The 23568-nt window shown below is 30.8% G+C and overlaps 2 protein-coding genes across 2 annotated transcripts; one reads left to right on the top strand and one right to left on the bottom strand.

The window, feature by feature from the left end:
• The first annotated feature begins 33 nt into the window (after window positions 1-33).
• On the top strand, window positions 34-6619 carry LOC139528092 (coiled-coil domain-containing protein 152-like). Its single transcript, XM_071323916.1, has 2 exons — window positions 34-163; window positions 5680-6619. Exon 2 carries the CDS (start codon window positions 5685-5687, stop codon window positions 6489-6491), a length of 807 nt encoding a protein of 268 aa, XP_071180017.1. The 5' UTR covers window positions 34-163; window positions 5680-5684; the 3' UTR covers window positions 6492-6619.
• A 2712-nt stretch (window positions 6620-9331) lies between these two features.
• On the bottom strand, window positions 9332-23536 carry LOC139528087 (cytochrome P450 4B1-like). Its single transcript, XM_071323901.1, has 13 exons — window positions 23259-23536; window positions 22672-22857; window positions 22035-22236; window positions 18604-18731; window positions 17770-17894; window positions 17193-17255; window positions 16321-16447; window positions 15328-15460; window positions 14567-14690; window positions 13224-13419; window positions 12654-12736; window positions 11451-11516; window positions 9332-11077 (listed from the first exon to the last, which is right to left on the bottom strand). Exons 2-13 carry the CDS (start codon window positions 22834-22836, stop codon window positions 10972-10974), a joined length of 1518 nt encoding a protein of 505 aa, XP_071180002.1. The 5' UTR covers window positions 22837-22857; window positions 23259-23536; the 3' UTR covers window positions 9332-10971.
• Window positions 23537-23568: the final 32 nt, after the last annotated feature.

Below are 23568 nucleotides of genomic sequence, written 5' to 3'. Positions count from 1 at the left end.
ATATTATAAAAATAGCACTTGAAGTTGAAGATTGTATTTTATGTCTGCTCAGAAAAATCGTCTGCATTCATGTCTTACACAACTAAGAAGACAGCACTGTGAGCAACACTGTCAATGAACTAAAAGAACCAAGATTATCAAGTGTTGCCCTAATTATTGATCGGTAAATGCATTTACCATGTTTCTTACGATCATGCAAGAATTTTAGATTAAAAACACAATACATCAAATTAAGGGGGAGGGGCAAGATTTAATTTTTAAATTCACAGAATTTTTTAGTCCAAATAATTATGACGTCTTGAAAGGCTATTATATTTTTTTTCTTTGACGCCTTACATCGACTTTGACGCCTTACATCGTCGATGTAAGGCGTCAAAGAAAAAAATTATAATAGCCTTTCAAGACGTCATAATTATTTGGACTAAGAATTTTTTAATTATTTGCAAAAAAGGATTTTATACCCTGGCTTTATCAAAAACATGAATAAAAAATGGGTAATAACCGGGCTTTTTAGCAATTCACTATGCTGTTGAATATTAAAATCCCCTAAAAATTGTACCCCCCCTTTTTTTTGCTTTTTAGCAATTCACTATGCTGTTGAATATTAAAATCCCCTAAAAATTCTACCCCCCCCCCCCTTTTCCCCTATTCTAAAAATAATCTCAATTCAAATTTCTAATGTATTTAAATACATCATCAACTATTAAAATATCAAATGTCATACAGTCATGGTTAAAATTGATGTTAATTATTAATAATTTAATTTTGGATGTAACGCGTCTTCTGATTGGCTGACGTTATTTTGTTATGAGCCCATAGACATAATTTAGTCATGTGACTGTGACGTCATCAACGTTTTTTCATGGTTTTCTACGGTTTAAAATGGAATTTAGAATTAAATTATAAGAAATGACTGTAATATTTTTTCTGTCTATTCGAAATAACATAAAAAATGTGGTGCACACTGTTAAATAACCCGCTACGCACGTTATTCAGTGTGCACCAAATTTTTTATGTTATTTCTTCATAGACAGAAAAAATATTACAGTCATTCTGTAACGGGAGTGGAAGTTTCCACTGGCTTCGTTTTCCCGTTGTCTACCCAAGTTCTGGGATATTGGACAAAGTACGTAAAACTACGTAAATATAAACAAGATGTTTATTTTAAAGACATATATGGTTGAACATACAATTACATGAATAAATATACTAAAATACGGTGGTGGCTAGTCTACTTGTCCTTATAAAGTTCCATATTTGAAAGCCAAACGGTATGAGCGTCTGCTCATTTCAAATCCTTAATGTAGACTGCCCAGAACCCGGTGAGTGACGTCATTCTTATAGTTCCTATGGACAACGAGCCCGGCCGGGCACGTGCCAGAACAGGAAGTCCCGACAAGGATAATTTCATGGCCGGTCTCGGAAGAAAGAGTTACGGAACTATAAGTAATTCTAAAGTTAACCAATATCCCCAAATAAATAGAATATAGTCAAGTAAACAAAGTGACCACCATTACACTTCCTTAAATAATTTAATTTTGGATGTAACGCGTCTTCTGATTGGCTGACGTAATTTAGTTATGAGCCCATAGACATAATTTAGTCATGTGACAGTGATGTCATCAACGTTTTTTCATGGTTTTCTACGGTTTAAAATGGAATTTAGAATTAAATTATAAGAAATGACTATAATATTTTTTCTGTCTATTTGAAATAACATAAAAAATCTGGAGCTCACTGTTAAATAACCCGCTACACCCGTTATTCAGTGTGCACCAAATTTTTTATGTTATTTCTTCATAGACAGTAAAAATATTACAATCATTCCTTAAGTAACTTCTACAGCTAATAATCTCAAGACAATCATCATTTCTTCATACATAATTTTCAATCAGTGTAAGGAGGTAATCAAACATATATATATATATAACTTGTACGATTCGCTCGTGTATGTAACAATGTTTTAGATTTTAACGAGAGAAATTTATGTATTACTGAAAAATTATTACACCAGGGTTTTCGATATCACAAACTAGTCAAAACATTTACTAAATTTTATCATCGGTATAAAGACATCATTCGTAAATATAGCTCAACATGCAGACTTCTTATACGTTCAGGTATTTCACATCCAATTTTTTATGGTAATATTCTTTATAAAGCACAAAGGTGTCAGTATTCACCTCAGAAACTTACAAAACCTTTGAATAGACTTATTAAGAAGGGATATAATTACGATACTGTTGTCAAGTCATTAAAGATTGCATATTTTGGCGTTAATATTGAGTCACTGATAAGGTCTTTGCATCGGAACTAAACACATTTATTCTAAAAACAGTTGTTGGCATGACATGGGTTATGTTCTTCTCATATATGTTATGATGGTATGATACTAAACCCCTAACGGGAAGGATTGTGCCTGATGTTCATATGATGAAATCATAATCTTTCAGTCAGTTTAGTTGAAGTCTGGAGCTGGCATGTCAGTTAACTGCTAGTAGTCTGTTGTTATTTATGTATTATTGTCATTTTGTTTATTTTCTTTGGTTACATCTTCTGACATCAGACTCGGATTTCTCTTGAACTGAATTTTAATGTGCGTATTGTTATGCGTTTACTTTACTACATTGGTAAGAGGTATAGGGGGAGGGTTGAGATCTCACAAACATGTTTAACCCCGCCACATTTTTGCGCCTGTCCCAAGTCAGGAGCCTCTGGCCTTTGTTAGTCTTGTATTATTTTAATTTTAGTTTCTTGCGTACAATTTGGAAATTAGTATGGCGTTCATTATCACTGGACTAGTATATATTTGTTATGGGGCCAGCTGAAGGACGCCTCCGGGTGCTGGAATTTCTCGCTACATTGAAGACCTGTTGGTGACCCTCTGCTGTTGTTTTTTATTTGGGCGGGTTGTTGTCTCTTTGACACATTCCCCATTTCCATTCTCAATTTTATATATATATATATATAACTAAATGCTAAATTTGCTAAATGATTTGAGCCATAACCCCCATAACCATCCCTTTGTGGTATGGAAACTATAATTACTTGTGGTATAATTTCAGAGAGATTTGTAAACTTAAACACAAGTTATTGACTGGAAACTACAAAAATGCTTATAAGCACCCCTTTTTTGGTCCACAACTTATTGAAACCCCCTTGGAGCAAGAATCCAAAACGCAATTCCAGCCTTTCCTTTGTAGTAAGAAACCTTATAGTATAATTTCAGAGATATCCATACACTAAACATAAAATTTATTGTCTGTAAACTAGAAAAATGCTTCTTTTTGGGGCTTTTTTGGCCCCTTATTCCTACATTTTTGGGGAAATTAACCCCAAATTCAATCTCAGCCTTCCCTTTGTTATATGGAACCTTGTAGTACAATGTAATAGAGAACCATACAGTTTCACACAAGTTATTGTCCTGAAACTAGAAAAATGCTTGTTTTTTGCCCCTTTGTAAGTTTTTGACCTTTAATTCCTAGACTGTTTGCCCCATAACCCTTAAAATAAATCCCTACCTTCTACTTATGATATTTAACATTCTGGTACAATATCAGAGCAATTGAAATACTTATACACAACTTATTGTCCTGAAACTAGATAAATAAAATAGATAAATGCTAGTTTTGGGTCCCTTTGGGCCCCTAATTCCTGAACCTTTAGGACCATAACCCCCAAAATCAATCCCAACCTTCCTTTTAGTGATAATAATAAAGTTAAAATTTTATTGATTTCTAAAGTTATTATTTGGAAACCATCTGTCTTCTGATGACGGCCCCGCTGACATTTTAGAATTAAAAGGCAAATTTACTTTTGTGATATTGAGAAAAATCAGGTCTACTTTTTAAAAATAAAACATTTCAAAATTCGAGTATAAATTTTTGCGATTATTACCCTGTATCATTTTCCCAATGGTAAAAGCATCACAATAATTTCTGACTTTACAGTATTTACAATCAATTGAAAGATACACCTTTGCTACCTTAAGACAACCACTCCTTTAGGACAAATTTACCTATAAAAAATATAAGCTGACCTATTTGCAGATATTTTCTTGACCATTTTTGCATTTATATGTCATGTACGGGGACGCTTACTCATACAATACATTTAAAAGGAAGAAACTTTAAATAGCAAAAATGGTATTTAGCAAGACAAGTTCTGCAAAGAAGTCAAGTGGAAGATATCTTCTGAAATCGCCTATTTATTGACTTCTCATTAGAGTTATTGCCCTTAAATGTAATTTTTTACCAATATGTTGCAGATGAGATCTTAAAATACCGGTATATATAATATGACTGAAATTGTTAGAACTTTTAATAATTCTTAATAAAGTTATTCCCCTTTATTGATGACTTTTACTATAAAGTGGTCATTGTTGAAGATCTATACAGGTGAGCTACACAGGCTCTTTGCTGACCTACTTGCAGATATTTCCTTGATAATTTTTTTCATTTAAAAGTTTCTATTTATCAAATAATGGGCAACTTGGAAAATAAATAGTTAATAATGTCATGAAAGGGGACTAACTAATGCAATAAATGACAGAATTTTTAATAGCAAAAATGATAAGCAAAACAAGATCTACAAATAAGTTAGGTAACTGAAATCTTCTGTTGACTCCTCATTAGAGTTATTGCCCTTTAATGATGATTTTTATGCCCCACCTACGATAGTAGAGGGGCATTATGTTTTCTGGTCTGTGCGTCCGTTCGTTCGTTCGTTCGTCCGTCTGTCCCGCTTCAGGTTAAAGTTTTTGGTCGAGGTAGTTTTTGATGAAGTTGAAGTCCAATCGACTTCAAACTTGGTACACTTGTTCCCTATGATATGATCTTTCTAATTTTAATTCCAAATTAGAGATTTTACCCCAATTTCACGGTCCACTGAACATAGAAAATGATAGTGCGAGTGGGGCATTCGTGTACTGAGGACACATTCTTGTTACCAATATTTTGTGAATAAGATCTTCAAATATGTCAACATGACTGTAATTGCTAGTCAATTCTTGATAGAATTATTGCCTTTTAATGATGACTTTTACTATAAAGTGGTCATAGTTGTAGTTGAAGATTAAGGTGAGCGACACAGGTTGTTTAGACTCATTTTTAAATATTAAGATTTGTTGTTGAGATTTGATTAGTATTGTATTGCAAATGTTTTGGTGGTGGAATCTGTTTCTCTGATGAATTTTAAACAATATGCAGACATTAGACAAACTCAGTCCTTCTTTTTGATTGATCTGCAAAAATTATGTTCTTTCTACATTTTGTATGTGAAGTTAATTTAGACATGGTCGCCTAACGTCATGACGTCTCAATAGCAAGTAGAGAAAAGTAAGCAAATTTGAAGTCATAATCAAATTTTGACCAGGTCCTGAGATCACACAAATCAATCGTTGATTGAATAAAAATAATCAATATGTCAGGAAAAGGATAATTTGTATAAGGATTAGAGGAAAACAGTTTTACATGAACATAAACATTGTTTATATGGTTTGGTGGGGTTTGTGTTGCTGTCTTAACATTTCTATGTTGTGTCTTTTGGTCTTTTTTGCCATAGTGTTGTCAGTAAATTATTTATATCTATGACTGATGGGTTAGAATGTCTATTGTATCTTCATTCTTTCATTTTTATGAGCTGGCAATTAAAATTTCAATTTAATTTTTCTTTTTACAGATAAAATGGAAAAAATACAACCAGCTGAACCTTGGACAGGGCCAGTGAAAAGAAAACTTGCAAGTAGTAATGATTTAGATGAATTTCAGAAATCTTTTGATGACTGGCAATATTTTACTGAAAGTTTAATGAAGCAAAAATCAAAACTAGTGGAGGATGTCAATGCACTTTCTCATGATAAACAAAAACTTGCGTCAAAAAATGAAGAGCTCGAGAATCAAATTGACCATTTGCAAACTGTTCTGGATTCTACTCATAAAAGTTTACATAGGATTTGTGACGTTGAGGAAGAAAACAGGGAGATTAAAGCTAATTTAGAAATGCTAAAATCTGATATTGAAGATTCAAATTTAAAAATGAATGAAAAAGAAAGACAACATACAAGAATTTTAGAAGAAATAGAAATTGACAATGAAAAACAGAAAGAAGAGGTTAGAAATTCAATGAAAATTTTATTAGAAAATGAGAAAGAGAGTCATGAAATTGCATTAAGAAAAAAGAATTTAGAAGTAGAAGAACTGAAAGAAAAATTACAAGCATCAAATAGGGAATCTGAAGCTGAGATCGTTAGAGTGTCAATGGAATATGAGAGTAAATTGGCTAAACTACGGCAAAAAATACCAAGTACAACAGCACATGGTTCATCAACAAATCAGGAAATATTCAGAATGAAATTACAACACATGAAAAACGAGTATGAAAGAGAGGTTCGTCTATTGAGAGAGCAAGTATCAGAACTTGAAGAAAGAGTAACTGCACCACCTGGTGGTAATAGAATGACCTTTACATCAAGCAAAAAACGAAGATTTTAAAAGTTTCTCTACATGACTTAATTTATATGTTGCAATTTAACTATGTTAAGTTTGACTTAGATTGAATGATCTTTTGTGATATTTTTGGTTAATGTTTATGTTTTTCATATAAAAAAAATGATCAAATGTCAGTTTTTATTTTTAGCTCACCTGGCCCAAATCACTTGGTGTCTGTCGTCAATCGTTGTCGTCTGTTAAATTTTACACAAATCTTCTCCTCTGACACTCCTTGACCAAATTTAACCAATATTGGCCACAATCATCACTAGGGTATCTAGTTTAAAAAATGTGTCTGATGATCCTGCCTGTCAACCAAGATGGCCAACATGGCCAAAAATAGAACATAGGGTAAAATGCAGTTTTTGGCTTTAATCTCTGAAACTAAAGCATAGAGAGCAAATCTGACATGGGGTAAGTATGTTCATCAAATTAAGATCTATCTGCCCACAAATTTTCAGACAAATCCAACATCCCGCTGTTGGGTTGCTGTCCCTGAATATGTTATTTTAAGGAAATTTTGCAGTTTTTGGTTATTATCTTAGATATCATGATATTATTTGATAATATCTAATATCTAATACTATTAATTATGTTTTAATTTCACATGATTTACAAAGCATCAGTAAACACAGGTGAGCAACACAGGCTCTTGAGAGCCACTAGTTTAATACTAAACACAATACGGCTGCTGGTTTTGATTTGCTAGTCTTGATTTTTGGTGTATATATAAATTATTGAAGTGCTGTGATAAGCTTGTTTTCCATAGAACAAAAATTGTTGTTTGCTACAAACCAAATTCTCTGCACAGACAGCATAAAAACAACATTTTTCCTGACATTTTAACTGATTTTTATCCATTTGATCTATTAAAGAATAGGTACAAAGAAAGAATCAAAACACAGGAAACAAAAATGTGTCCCCAGTACACGGATGCCCCATCCGCACTATCATTTTCTTTGTTCAGTGGACTGAAAATTGGGGAAAATCTCTAATTGGGCATTAAAATTATAAAGATCATATCATAAAGGACATGTGTACTAAGTTTCAAGTTGATTGGACTTCAACTTCATCAAAAACTACCTCGACCAAAAACTTTAACCTGAAGCGGGACAGACAAACAGATGAACATAAATGGGGCATAAAAATTCAAAATATGAACATTACAGATAAGGTTAAAAGTTTTATCCTCTGACACTAACAACCATTGTCAAGGACTGAGATTAAAGTGATAGTCTTTCCCTTAGGTCTAAATTTTCTGGGGTTTTGCCTCTTCATTACTTTATTCTTAATATTTCTTATTGACATTGTAAAGTTGGTACCAGATAAATCTTCAAAGATCGACAATACTATTATTTCTATTACACTGTATTCGAAGAGGAATAACACACAAAGAAGCAATAAACATAGAATTGCAAACCATACCTATTAAACTAGAACAAACTTAATGGCAAAAATTTGTAAACAATCAGGAATCTGATGGTCAGTAGTTGTCATTTGTTTAATAAGGTTCATACCCCGTAAGTGTTTCTCCTTTTTTTTAATAAAGATTGGACCGTTGGTTTTCCAGTTTGAATGGTTTACACTAGTCATTTTGAGGCCCTTTATAGCTTACTGTTCAGTGCTAGAAAAGGCTTTGTGTTGAAGACTGTACTTTGACCTATAATGGTTTACTTTTATAAATTGTGAATTAGATAGAGAGTCGTCTCATTGGCACTTATACCACATCTTCATATATCTATATATTCATGCAGCTGTGAAAAGTTGCACAGGGAGAACCAGAGATCTGACTTTCATCAAATTCCTAGATGATCATGGACACAAGAAACTAGATATCTAAGGGTATTATATTAGCTTAGAATTTATGATAACTTTTTACAAATTTTATTATTTTCTCTTAAACTTACATCATGTTACAATATTCAACAAAATTTATAAAATCACTTAAACAATCACAACTAAGTAAGAATTTTTACTCTTGTATTATTTTCATGCATTTTATTATTTCAGTAATTTTGACAATAGTAGTTTTCTCTGACCATTATAAACTAATAATTTTGGATGTAACACGTCTTCTGATTGGCTGACGTTTGTCATATCATAGACACAATTTTGTCGTGTGACCATGATGTCATCAACGTTTTTTTCATGATTTACACCGGTTTAAAATGAAATTTAGAATTAAATTATATTAAGAAATAAATGTAATATTTTGTCAGTCTATTCTATATAAAAAATATTACAGTCATTCCTTAAATAAATAAAATAAATATGTAAAAAAAGTATCCTTTTTAATGACATTGCATTTTCATATGAAAAGAACTTCACATGTATGTTTATCAGATCTTTTTTATTTAACTATGATATTGAGATTCATATATTTTGTACATTCAATGTATAATAAAAAAGAGTTTAAGAGTAATATTCTGTAACTTCACAAAAAATGTCCTTAAAAAAATATAAATCGACTTTAAATTAGGTCGATGTGACTGTATCACAACAACATTAACCAGAATGTATAAATCAACAAAGAATCTAACAAACATACTGACAATATATAATATATAAAACACTACACCAAACTGAGACCACAACAACTAGTCTCAGTAACAATTATAAAAATAAAACATTCAAAAACAAATAAATGTACATGAATATAAACAATAAACATTTTAATATTCAAATAGTGTTGATAAGATATAAATATTACTTGCATTGACTGTGACATAAAATATAATCAGGAAACTTGCATTGAAAAATAAAAACATTAATTATTATTGCTGTAATATAAAACATGTTAAGTGTTGAAAGGTATAAAGATATAGCAGGAACATATATATACTGTTCCCAGGATATAGTAACCATTATTTTTCATATATTCTGCTGTACATATCTATAAATTGAGATATTTATGAAATAAGTTGATGTTTCATAAATTTGGAGTTGATACATGTACTTACATTTATGTTAAAATCATAGAATTTTAAGGTTTGTTGAACAGGAGAAAAACTCCTTAAATGTTATACCAAACAAATTCCATGCACAAAGCAAAATCCTTCCCAATATAGCACATTCTAATTGTAGCATGTGAGTAAAACATTATAACCAGCATAATCCATGCATCAGATAAGCAACAAACTATCATAAAAACAATTTCGAAACTTTCTACACAACTTGGAGAATACACACAACAAAAACAACCAGATGCTCCGCAGGGCGTAGCTTTATACGACCACAGAGGTCAAACTCTGAACAGTTGGGGCAAGTATGGACACAACATTTAAGCTTGATACAGCTCTGAATTTGGATTGTGATTAAATAGTTGATACAACATAGGTTTCTGACACAGATTGAATGTGGTCTGAGAAACTTAAACTTAACCCAAAAACTTAAAAATTTTACTTTAAGGGTCCTTAAACTTTAGAGATTGACTTCTTTCATGGTTATAGTTAGGTTAGATGTTTTAGGTTAGGGTTAGGTTTTAGGGTTAGAGCTAGTGCTAGGTTTAGGAATCAGTTAGGGTAAGGTTTGGGGTTAGGGATAGTTTAGTATAGCTCTATATGGGTTGGGACCCCTAAAGTAAAAGAAGGCCCAAGAATTCAATTTTTTATGAAATCAAATAATGTTCAATTTTAGACCCTTTAGTGTAAACATATTTTATTAATTATATTCAGGTACATACATAGGCATTTACATAATAATACAAGTGAAATAATTAATAGGATCCAGAAACAAGCTCTTAGCTTATATTAATCCGTTTCCTATATATTAGACCCTTTAGACCTCAATGTGGACCAATTTGATAAACAGGCCCAAATATTAAAAATCTAAATACATGGTTAGATTCAACATATCAAAGAATCCCAAGAATTCAATTTTTGTTGAAATCTAACAAATTTTAATTTGGGACCCTGATTCGGACCAACTTGAAAACTGGGCCCATAATCAAAAATCTAAGTACATATTTAATTTCAGCATATCAAAGAACCCAAAGAATTTGATTTTTGTTAAAATCAAACTAAGATTAATTTTGGACCCTTTGGACCTTAATGTAGACCAACTTGAAAACAGGACCAAATATTAAGAATCTAAATACAAGGTTAGATTCGGCATATCAAAGAACCCCAATGATTCATTTTTTGATGAATTCCAATATACGACCAAAACATTTTCAATTTTTGCGGTCGCATAAAAATAGTATATATCATTAAAAATGAATGAATAATCTTCTTTTATGGTATCTTCTGTTCTAAAATCTATATATTAATTTATAAAACACTTTTTTCCATGACTTATCTCCCTTGTTGATGGATTTTTAAAAACATTATTTGAAATAATTTTAGGTAAACATCTCTCTTTACTCCTTGATAATGTGATTCTTGCATTAATATGTTCAAGTCCTGGTAATTCTATAGCTTCAAAAAATGATAATATTCATAAGAAATTGTCTAAATTCTGTTTTAGAAAAATCTTGAAAAGTCTTTCACAAGTCTCTTTCTTTGAAGTTCACCATGATACCAGTTTTTGCTCTCAAAACAACCTCCATGAAAGGTTCAACAACATGATATGGATCTAGTGATACTTCAAATCTGTTAAAAACAAAAATACTTATATAATTCATGATCTAAAATTACACATTACAGAATGTATCTTAATCCGTTATTTTGGGCAATTAAACTTTATGTAATGTAAAAAAGGTACAAATTAATGTAACCTATCAATTATTTCAACTTCTTACTTGAATTGGCGTACAAAACTTTAATCCTTGTATCTATGATGAATTATTTGTATTTATTATATTTTGACTCAAAGCATAACTAAGCACTTATCCATATCAGAAACAAACAAACAAAAAACATTAAAATACTTTAAATACAGTTTTCTAACTATTTTAACTAAGTTTGAATTTTGAAAGTGGTAGGTTTTTATTTGCCTAACTGTTAAAATACAATTTAATCATACCTTTTGATTATTCTTGCAATCATCACTTTTTCTTCATTCTGTGCAAAATTCATCCCAATACAGTTTCTGAAAAGTAAAATTACATTAATTAAATCGTCATATATAAAATATAATTATATTCTTCCAAATTAATCATGAAGAAATGATGAGAAATGCATTGCTTATTTGATGTTTGCTTAGTATTAGTGGTAAATATTGCATGTATATTCTTTATGAGGGTGTACTGGTAATTGTGTGCTCAATTAAATGTAATATTTATAGTATGTGAAATTTATATTTAGTCCAATGGAAGAACATTTCCCTTGAGTACAGACTACAGTTAGTGTGATTGTTTTTTTTTTTTTAATATTGTGTGACTAAGCTCTTAAATTTTTTGCTTTCAAATTTCTCTCCTCAACATCCCAATGCATTGAATTTTACCTTGGTCACAAAAAAAAAACCTGGTGTAGAACTCAATATATCCCATACTTGATATGGGAGATAACTCATTATTGAATAAAAATATTTGGTCAAACTATATGGATCCATCTCATAAAGCTGCATCCCTCATATCTCTTTGGTTTATTAAATAGTTAACTCATATTTACCTTTTAACCATAGAAATAGGAGCACAACTATAAGGAGATGTCAAATAAGGAGTATTTTGCACAAATATCTCTGCTTTACATGGCAGATAACTCATATTTCACTTGAATCAACTGAAGTTTTAGAAAACTTTCATGATGGTTTTTGAAGATAAAAATTGGAATTATAATATTTTTTTATTAGCTTAGAATTTCATGGCAAGTAAGTATTGTGTTTTAAGCTCTTCTTTCTCTGATTAGTATTGGAGAAAGAAAGAGCTGAAAATCAGGGTAAGATTCACTTGATCTAAGTCAGGGGTTTATGCAGTATATATTGGAGATGATACATATCTTACTGGAGCCAACAAATAATGAAGTTAAAGTTCAAGGATCTGATGTGAATTTGGGAGATTATCCTTATTGATATGGGAGACAACTCATTTATAACTTGGCACCTTTTCTCAAAACATGTCTTATTATACAGATCTTTCCAATAGTGCTTTTTCCCTCAAATCTCATGGTTTATTACAGAAGCAGTTTTTATTAACTTGTTCCCAAAAGAAAAAAGTTTGAAGAAAAAGGTATAAATTAATTACCAGTAATGAGTTATCTCCCATATCAAGGTCAGATAAATATTTACCTTGGTCCAGCTGAAAATGGAGTAAAGCTATATGGATCCATTTCATGATGTTTGTCTCCCTCAAATCTCTCTGGTCTAAACTCCTAGAAATGAAAATAAACAAAGCTGTGATCACAATATAACCTTTTGTTTTTCATTATTTGCTATCATTACTGTCACATAATAAAATTATCTGATTTTTTATACACATTAACAACAATAAGAAAAGGACCAATTTAAATTAACAAATTGTATTAGTGTAATTAAATATAATGAACAGCCTTACAGAAACATTAAGACTCAGCTGTTCTCAGATTTGCACCACCATTTATTTTTAATCTTTATGTAGGAACATCATTTCTGCTCATCTAAAAATCATGTTCAAATTATGAAGCAGTTTACATGTACTTTTAAAAATGTATATAAAATTCAAACTATGCTCTCATGGAATTAGAATTTACACATTTGTAATAATTACACTACTTTATGTAAAGATTAAAAGGAAGATGTTTTTACAAACTAAGAGATTACATGGTAGTAAGAAAACCAGGGAAGGCTAAAAAAATATGTTCTGTATATTGTAAGACCTACTGTAGGATTTTGCCAGACATCAGGATGATTTTGAGCATGGTAAATACCCAGATCTATTAATATTCCAGCAGGTATCTCTACACCATTGGTAACAACAGGTTGATCTAGCATTCTGTTGACTATGGATACAGGTGAATGTAATCTCATTACTTCCTTTAGGAAACACGTCAAGTATCTCAAATTTGATAGATCTTCACTAAATAAAATAAAAGAACTGTAGACTTAAAAATAATATTTTAGAAAGAATGTTTATGATAATAGAGCTTTTATTACAAAAATAATTCCAATGAAATTTTTTTTTTAACTGATAACTTGTATACTGAGGATTCATTATTATTCATTTGATACCAATTTTAGTGGATTTCATGGTAACCTGAAAATCCCATATTTCATTGTAAGATGAATTAATGTGGTACCTAACACTACAGGGAAATAACTCTGTAAAATCAGCTAAACGTTTTAATTACTTTGTGTTGTTTATGGAATATTAAGCTTCTCAATGATCAAAATAAGGGTTGGTCAAACTGCTATATAACCAGTGTAATTTTCCTGATAAAACGGTTGGTTCAAATTTTTTGAAATTTTTACATTTTTGTTAGAGGGTCAAAGTAAATACTTTGTTAAAATTTTGTGAAAATTAAAGGAGCCAAATTTATTTTAGTGAAGGTACCTTAAATGATTTTTCTATAAGAATATATTCAGACTTTGGTAAAACCATGAAATCAAATATCCACAAAATTACAATAAAATCGAGAAAGGAAATGGTGAATATGTCAAAGCGACAACCACCCGACCATAGAGCAAACAACAGCCGAAGGCAACCAATGGGTCTTCAATGTAGCGAGAATTCCCGCACCCGTAGGTGTCCTTCAGCTGGCCCCTAAAATATGCATAATAGTACAGTGATAATGGACGTCATACTAAACTCCGAATTATACACAAGAAACTAAAATTTAAAATCATACAAGACTAACAAAGGCCAGAGGCTCCTGACTTGGGACAGGCGCAAAATTGCGGCGGGGTTAAACATGTTTATGAGATCTCAACCCTCCCCCTATACCTCTAGCTATAGTCTTCCTCAATCAACGAAAAATGGTACGCTCAAAAATAAATAATCCACAGTAGGTGTATAACTATATGATGACATAATTTTATATTCATTTGCAAAAATGTAATTTTCTAATACTATATCTAATAAATTATAAAAAAAATAAATTCAGTCACCATGTAAAACTTGTTTTCAAGCTACAAATTGTGAACAAAATGACATGCTTTGTAATCAAAGGTACAGGTATTTTTATGCAACTTTATAGAAAGAGAACTAAAATAAAATATAATTTTACCTGTCAACAGTATTTTTGCTGCCAATGACCTGTTTAATTTCCTGATAAACTTTGTCCTGGATAGCTTTGAATTTACCCAAACAATACATACTCCAACTAAGCACACAAGATGTTGTGTCATGACCTAGAACATAAACTCTTCCATATAAAGCGGTATGCAAAATATAGTTAAGATCTGAGTTTTATAACTTCTACTTCTATAAGGATCTAGATATCAAACACAAAGAAATAATTAAATGCTTAAAAATAAATCACAAGTTTTATCGACTCTGGACGATTTTGAGGTTGACTATGATATTGTTAAGACATCTGTTTGTTGTTGAAGACTTTGTTGCCCTTCAGATGTCTTTCGGTTATTTTTTTGGTTGGGTTTCTGTATCATTAATGTATACCCCGCTTCTCCTTTAAATCATATTTGTTAATGGCATAGTGAACAGTTTCTCTTTACTTTAGTTTTTTTAATTTTATTACATAAGATATACTGGCAAACTCTTTTCCTTGCACATGACTCAACATGAAATGGAAGACATATCTTAGCTACTAGTAATCATATTCAATCAGAAATAATCGTTGAGAAGAATAGAAATGACAATCACAAATCTATCAAAAGTTAAGTTTTCTTCAACTTAAAACTTTAGGTAGATCACACAGAATGGCAGCATATGGGAATATTAATTTACATATATACAACAGGCAAACAATTGGTGGTTACCGGCAATACTAAATTCAATATAAGTTGAACTTTTTTGTTAAAAAATTACCAGCAAAAAGGAAGGTATCGACTTCTGCCCTGATTTCATCATCCGTCAGTCCGACACCATTGTCATCTTTGGCTGTTATTAATATATCCAGGAAATCCAAGTGTTTCTTCTTCTCTGTTTCTTTATTTTCAATCTAAAAAGAAGAGTAGAATTGCATGAATTCATATCTTCAGTTTGAGTATACATTAAATTTGCTTTCTTAGATGATCATTTATAAAATATATTAGATTTTCATCTTAAATCTATCATAGGTTGATAATCATAGTAAAAAATAGGTCAAAATAGTTTCTATGCAAATTGATCAAACATACAATGATAAGGTTCTGTCAAATCAAGACAAAAGAAAATATTGCATTTTATCAGACCACAGATGAATTATTACGTTGTGATTGGTTAAATGCCGTCACGTGGTGACCCCCTATGAGACCGTATGGGGTTAGTAAGTTTCATATGGGGTTCATGACGCGTTAATGGCGACGTCATCTATTAATGTTGTTGTGTTTCATTGTTTATTTTTCAACAAAACGCCGCAGAAAAAGTCCAGCGTCCGATAAATTCGTTATACGGTTAACTACTGACCCCCTACGGATCCTCCGGCCTCACCCTCTATGGATCCGTATGGGGTCAGTAGCGAACCATATAACTTATAATATAACATCATACTTTTATTTAGTATCTAATAGTTTCAATTATCTCCCCTGCCAAAAAAAAATGTTTTTCTTTATTAAATCATGTAGAAATTGTAATAGACAAATAAACCCTAGCTTTGCTAATTTTGAAATTTAAAAGAAATGTTTTTTTTTAACTATGTATACTGTGGATTTATTTATTTTCATCAATTTTCTTTGATTTAGGAATTTTTTTATAGTGTTGATATTTGTGTTCATGGTTCTGCCAAAGCCTGCATGAACAAACCTTTAAAAAATATTCATCGTTAAACATTTGATTTTGTATTAACATTTATCCTCCAAATACCCCAATGAGAGTACCTACCAGTTCTTTTCTTCTTGTAGAGATGATATCTTTTGAGAATTTATGAACATAATCACAAAGTTTGAAGAATTCTCTGCCATTGGCTGTAAGGTATCTGTATATGAACTCTGGGTAGTGGTGAATATATCTAACCAAAATATTCATTAAAGTTAAACATGTACATAATAGATATGCAAAAAGATTGGTCCTAAGTACCGTACACGAATGCCCCATCCACACTATCATTTTCTATGTTCAGTGGACCGTGAAAATGGGGTAGAATCTCTAATTTGGCATTAAAATTAGAAAGATCATATCATAGGGAACATGTATACTAAGTTTCAAGTTGATTAGACTTCCACTTCATCAAAAACTACCTTGACCAAAAACTTTAACCTACCTCGATTAAAAACCTGAAGCAGGACGAACGGACCAACAGATGGACTAACGAACAAACAAACAGACGGACACACAGACCAGAAAACATAATGCCCATCAATGGGGCATAAAAACTGTTTTATATATCTTTGCCCTAAAAGAAAACGAAGTCTCTAGAAATGAAAGTTCTTTTATTCATTGTTTTCATTCAATTTTGGTATGTTGATGGAGTACAGGAGTGAAGAACCCCCTCCCCAATCTGTACTCACGACAGTTAATCAAAACCACAAAGTCTAATACAAGGTTTTTAATGGTAAATCAAAGAATTTAAAAATTCTCAATGAAATATTCATTACAATTGGATTCCATTGAATTAATTTTTTTATTTTATTGTTTCAATCTTAATTTCTTGATAGAAATATTAAATTATAAAATATTGCCCTTTATTTTCAGAAAGAAAAAAGACAACATCTTCCAAAGAATTTTGTATAGTTATATTAATTGATAATACTCACAAACATCTTTCCTGAATGTGAAAACCAAGTCGATTCACTGCTATTACATATGGATGGTGTTCTCTGTAAATAAGGAAGCAACTATTACGTTAAACCTGCTAACTTTTTATGCACTTGTCATAAGTCAGAAGCCTGTTGTTCAGTGATTGTTGTTTATTAGTGTATTTAAAACACAAGTGTTTCTTGTTTCTCGTTTTTAGACTCCTTTTCTACGGCTATCGACTTTGAAAAAAAAGTTCACTGTCAATTTTATTTTTACTATGTCCCTAATACGCTTCCGTAGTTTTCCTATTTGAATCGTTTAAAATGATTTTTGGGGCACTATATAGCTTGTTGTTCAGTATGAGCCTAGGCTCCATGTTGAAGACCGTACTTTGACATATAATAGCTATATAGTTTACTTTTAAAAATTGAGACTTTGATGGAGAGTTGTCACATTGGCACTCATAACCCATCTTCCTATATCTTTTGTACAAGAATATTTTTTTTCTATCAATTTTTGATCAATTGAAGATGAAAAGTAATATCATATACGTACTACAATTTTATAGAATTATTAACAAAATATTTTACATACCCAACTTGTTGTACATCTCCCTTATATCCCAAGGCACACTGAAGTAGAGTGTCTAATGTAGCCATGCTAGCTGGTTTGAATATATCTATGTATTTTCTCTTTTCACACATAGTTGACAATTTATCCTAAAATAAATGTGTTCAAAAGAATTATGTGGAAGCTATGTGATCAAATCAGTAAGGATTTTATATTTGTTTTTTTTTTGTTTTTCGATTGTATACTTCAGCATGTTTGATTTGAATAAGCATAATAATAGTACCTTGAAAATCTTCTTATATTTAACAAATGTACTACTTTATCAACATGATAAAACTAGATAGGAACAGCTTCTCCTATGTTTATTTCTCAACAGTAATATTTTCTAAAATTCCTCAAATCTTTACTTAAACTCCTATATCGTATCAGAGATTCAATTGAAACTACTTTTATTAAAAAGCTTATCATTCATTTACTAGACATTATGTTTGCATCAATTAGGCTGTTAGTTATCTTACTTGAATTGTTTTATATTTTTCATTAAATAGGGCCTTTTATAAATGACTATGTGGAAAATTATACCACATCTTTTTTTTATTTTTATTGGTTAAATCATTAATTCTATTTAATAATGGAATACTGGGAATTCATTTATTTTCTAGGGTATTAATTTTCGTAGATTGCTGAAAACTTGATTTCGTGGTTTTGACAATATCTGTATACAAAGCCTATTAAAACAGTTGTATTGAACAGTTGATTTTGTGGTTCACCTGTATCTACGAAACCCACGAAAAATTGGTATCCAACAAATAATAATGAATCCACAGTATTGAAGAAAGTCATTCATGTTTTACTCACCATTAATACATCTGTGACTTCGTTGTAAATCTTAAAATACCCTGTCAATATACTGAAGTGGAATGCTGGCGTCAACAATCGACGATTTCTCTCCCATTTAGCTCCATTTGATAATAGAAGACTTTGACCTATAAAATGAATAGGAATGAAAAATGAAAACAATCTGTAGGACTAAATGAAAGAAGAAATGTACAAATTTTTCATTTTACTCTGATAATAATGCAGCAATGAAGATAATAGAATAGATTTATCTTTATACTTTATGCATTTTCTTAAAAGAATGTTTTCTGAAGCTGAAGCTTGCCTCCCCATGCTGGATTTTCTACTTTTTGGTCAGTAGTTGTCTCTTTGACACATTCCCCATTTCCAATTTCAGTTTTATATATCTGATATAAATGCTTCTCGAGGAATTCTGTCAATCTTAAGTTTTCTGTTAAAATGAACATTAGATAAAGAAAGTCCTGATAGTTTCATAAATTGTCTTTGCTCAACACAATCATTGTTCCCTGTTGCAATGTCAAAACTATTAGTAAAAATTTCACTCCAGTATTTCTATTGAAATTTGCAATGCCAGTCTATTCTTTCATTTTACAAAATAATATAAATCTGAAGTAGAATGAAATTTAAAACAGTGTAGCTGTGGCCATTGATTGACACATTAAAATCATCCATTGACTGGGACAATTTACGTGAACGTTTGTCTGTAACGACCACTGTTCACGACGTACCTACGATAGACATTTAAACTGTGGGGTCACCAAAGGTTTCTTAACGCCTTTAATTATAAAATAATTCGAAAAATTAATCAGGAATAACCTTTGTGTTTTGATTTATATAATTGATATAAATCAAAATATCGTGTTATTTCTGATTAATTTTTCGAATTACTTTATTTAGGTGTTGAGAACCTTTGGTGACCCCATAGTTTAAATGTCTTTAAAAAGTACATAGTGAGCATTGGTCGTTACATACAAACGTTCACCTAAATTGTCCCAGTCAATGGATGATTTTAATGTGTCAACCAATGGCCACAGCTACACTGTTTTGAATTTCATTCTATATTTGTCAATATCTTTTACATTTCGTAAGATATGTCAAATTTTGATGTGTTACAAAGAATTCAATTATATAATCTTAGAAATTCAATATTTCTATACTAAACTTAAGGAATGAACAAGTACATGTATTGCTTTATTTATATAGACACAAGTATCTTTGATTTAACCTAAGAATGTATCATTTAAATTAATATGTTTAATTCAGGGGGAGATAATTAATATGTTTAATTCAGGGGGAGATAATTTAATATGTTTAATTCAGGGGGAGATAACTAATATGTTTAATTCAGGGGGAGATAATTAAATATGTTTTTAATGCAAGACAATCATAAACAAAAATGTATTTAATATAGCTAAGGTATTAATATTATTTTATGAAACTAATTTATTTTAGAAAATAAAATAAAAATGGAGGTACCAGCTCTTGTTTTCTTGATATATTGCAAAATACTATTAAAAAATAAAACTGATTCACATTTCCTTAAATTATCTCCCCCTGAAATGAACACATTAAAAGAATTTCATAATAATCAAACTTTATCATTTTTACATAAAATTGTACATGTTGTATTGTTAGATGGGGGTCTATATGGGGTTTTTAGAATCAAGAACAATGGGTGAAAAATTGAAGATATAGAGAAAAATTTGGCCGAGAATATCGAATAAAAATTATTAGATGCCAAATTATAAAGAATATTCAATTGAAAAGACCAAATAAAATTGAGAATGGAAATGGGGAATGTGTCAAAGAGACAACAACCCGACCATACAAAGAACAACAGCAGAAGGTCACTAACAGGTCTTCAATGTAGCGAGACATTCCCGCACCCGGAGGCGTCCTTCAGCTGGCCCCTAAACAAATATATACTAGTTCAGTGATAATGAACGCCATACTAATTTCCAAATTGTACACAAGAAGCTAAAATTAAAAAAATACAAGACTAACAAAGGCCAGAGGCTCCTGACTTGGGACAGGCACAAAAATGCGGCGGGGTTAAACATGTTTATGAGATCTCAACCCTCCCCCTATACCTCTAGCCAATGTAGAAAAGTAAATGCATAACAATACGCACATTTAAAATTCAATTCAAGAGAAGTCTGAGTCTGATGTCAGAAGATGTAACCAAAGAAAATAAACAAAATGACAATAATACATAAATAACAACAGACTACTAGCAGTTAACTGACATGCCAGCTCCAGACTTCAATTAAACTGATTGAAAGATTATGATTTCATCATATGAATATCAGGCACAATCCTTCCCGTTAGGGGTTTAGTATCATACCATCATAACATATATGAGAAGAACATAACCCGTGTCATGCCAACAACTGGTTTTTTAATAAATGTGTTTAGTTCCGATGCAAAGACCCTATAAGTGAATCAATATTAACGCCAAAATAGGCAAAACATATTTGAAAGCATGTTTAGTAGAACAAAAAATGTAAAGAAATTAAAAAATAAAAATATTCAAAATTCCCTGTCCAGAGCCTCTTTCCATCGATCTCATTAAGTTTGTCACCCCATATCACCTTTTTCCCTTAAGGTACTGTAGATTCATTTATTTTAGCTGATACTAAAAAAAGTATTTTCCTAACAATGATATTTGATATAGCGGTAAGTGAAAGTCTGGATTCAAACCAATAGAAAGTTCGTGATTTGTTAAAAACATGAAAAGGAGTAGGTTCAGTAAGACCCCTTTTTGGCCCCAAAATATGGCAGTTTTAGAAAATTGTGAAAATGTTATCTTTAAGCTATATTTTGGAAAGTAAAATGCTTCTGCTTCATAAATATGAGCTGTTTTTTTGACAATACAATGCACAGATATCGCGTTCTAGCATCATTAAGTCATGCTAAATTACTGAACTCTTCAAACTTTTAGCATTTAGGTTAATTTTTAGACGGTGTAAAAATGAAATTGGCCGCATTCGTGTTCATTCATAATATTGAAATGTAAGTATTTGATGATAATACAAAACATATATAAAGGTTGAGGATGAACAAGGATGCGGCCACTTTCATTTTTAACAAAAACCATCTGAAAAGTGACGTTTTTTTGCATATTTGATAGATTTTTCATATTTAAGCTTGAATCAGAGCGTTTTTTATGACTAAATCAGTAAAAATCTTTCACATAAACTAATCGAATCAATTGAAATAGACACTTAAGTGTTTAAAAAGTGTCCAAAAACATTCGTTAAATAAACCTGAAATTTTAGGCCAAAATCGGCCCTTACCAGACCTACTCCTTTGTGGTTTATCAATACCCATAAAATCCACAAAAAATGGTAACCCACGAAAAATAATGAATCCACCTGTACAGAACACTTGAAAAAACAATACTATTGAAAGGATCTGAAATATTTTTATACCTAGCCATGGTACAAGGAATGGATACCCTGGTCCTACCGTAGGCTTTGGTGAATTAGACCTCATGACTTCTTTGATGGTATCTGGATGTGCCAGCATCACAGTTGGAAAGAATGTTGACAACCAAAACACATATATCTTCACTTTTTTCTGCACAATGAATTCTTCATGACATTTATAATGGAATTCACTAAAATTTCCTATCTGCAAAACACAAAAAATGAAACATGAAGTTGACTCTATAAATTGAATTGTGTCTCAACCCAAAATGCAAGGAATCAAGAAGAGACCAACAAAATTTTACTCTAATTATAACTATGCTTTAATTGCGGGGGCACATCCAAATGTTTTTAAAAGAAGGTTAAAACCCATGACCCCTCCCCCTTTTTCCTAAATTATCTGATTGATTTGCTGCCTAAATGACATATACCTAAAATAATGAACGCTATAATGAACGATATTGGTTTCCTGCCTGCCAACAAAAGTATATTTTTTTACATGATTACAAAGCAACATGCTACTACTTATAGCTATTATCCTTTTTTTTTAATAACAAAAGACAAATTTAAGAGATGACATTTCAAAATGTATGATATATATATATATATATATTATTATCCTGAATTGTTTATAAATTACCTGGAAAATATTTCCAAATAACCAGTGTGGTTTTGGACCGGGTAATTTGGATAAAGTTTTATGGACATATCTCAGCCATTTCAAATATCTGTACAGCCTTATTCCAATGTATGTCATCACCAAGGTAACGGTACCAACTACAAACGTCCATGTTATAGTACCCATCGCTCTTACTTAATGTTGTCTCTTGAAATAGAATTATGAAGTACAATTGTGATTAAAGCACATGAAGCATGTTAATGAGAAAATAACAAGTTAATAATTGCAATGATGTCTTGAAAAATATATAAAAGATAATTATAGAAGATAAAAGAAAGAATATAGAAAATATATGGCAAAAAAAATGAATAACCTCCAAACAGCTAGACCCTCATGCATTTGAGTAAATACTAAAATACAATATTAAATGAACTGTCAACTACATTCTATCCTTTCATACCTAATACATTTAATCCTTTATCCTTTTAGTGTAAATAGTATATGTTAAATATGTTGTGAAACTTGTACATGTAATACTATCAAAGACTGTAATAAAAAAAATGTATTTTGTAGAGTTGTTTTTCATTAACACAGTAATTGTAACATACCTGCAAACTAATGGTACTTTTAAACTATATATATCTATAATCAATGAAATCATAATACACAATTCTGCAATTTTCTTCTGTTATAGCTATAGTACGTCATGTTGTTTTCACACTTCTGCAGCACAATCTAATGTCAAACTGTAGAAAACATAGATCTGCCTTCAATGTCCTATATAATGACATTTAAAGCCATAACATATTCCCAAATATATTACACATGAATGCATCTGTTAATAAATGTATTCTATTTATAGTTTACTTACAATATTTCAGTAGTATCCAGGACTAAATTCTTTAAAACATTTTGTTT

This window comes from Mytilus edulis, chromosome 6, assembly GCF_963676685.1.
Source record: "Mytilus edulis chromosome 6, xbMytEdul2.2, whole genome shotgun sequence".
NCBI classification, from domain to species: domain Eukaryota; kingdom Metazoa; phylum Mollusca; class Bivalvia; order Mytilida; family Mytilidae; genus Mytilus; species Mytilus edulis.
Note: the sequence above shows the minus strand (reverse complement) of the source record. Positions and strands in the feature narration are given on the sequence as shown.

What these genes read in the sequence shown, in the direction of transcription:
- LOC139528092 (XM_071323916.1), top strand. Translation starts at nt 5,685, where the DNA reads ATGGAAAAAATACAACCAGCTGAACCTTGGACAGGGCCAGTGAAAAGA.
- LOC139528087 (XM_071323901.1), bottom strand. Translation starts at nt 22,836, where the DNA reads ATGGGTACTATAACATGGACGTTTGTAGTTGGTACCGTTACCTTGGTG. An exon ending in GGAGATGTACAACAAGTTGG is followed by an intron (nt 17,256 to 17,769) that starts GTATGTAAAATA and finishes CCTTATTTACAG; the next exon opens with AGAACACCATCCATATGTAA. An exon ending in ATTGCAAGAATAATCAAAAG is followed by an intron (nt 11,078 to 11,450) that starts GTATGATTAAAT and finishes TGTTTTTAACAG; the next exon opens with ATTTGAAGTATCACTAGATC.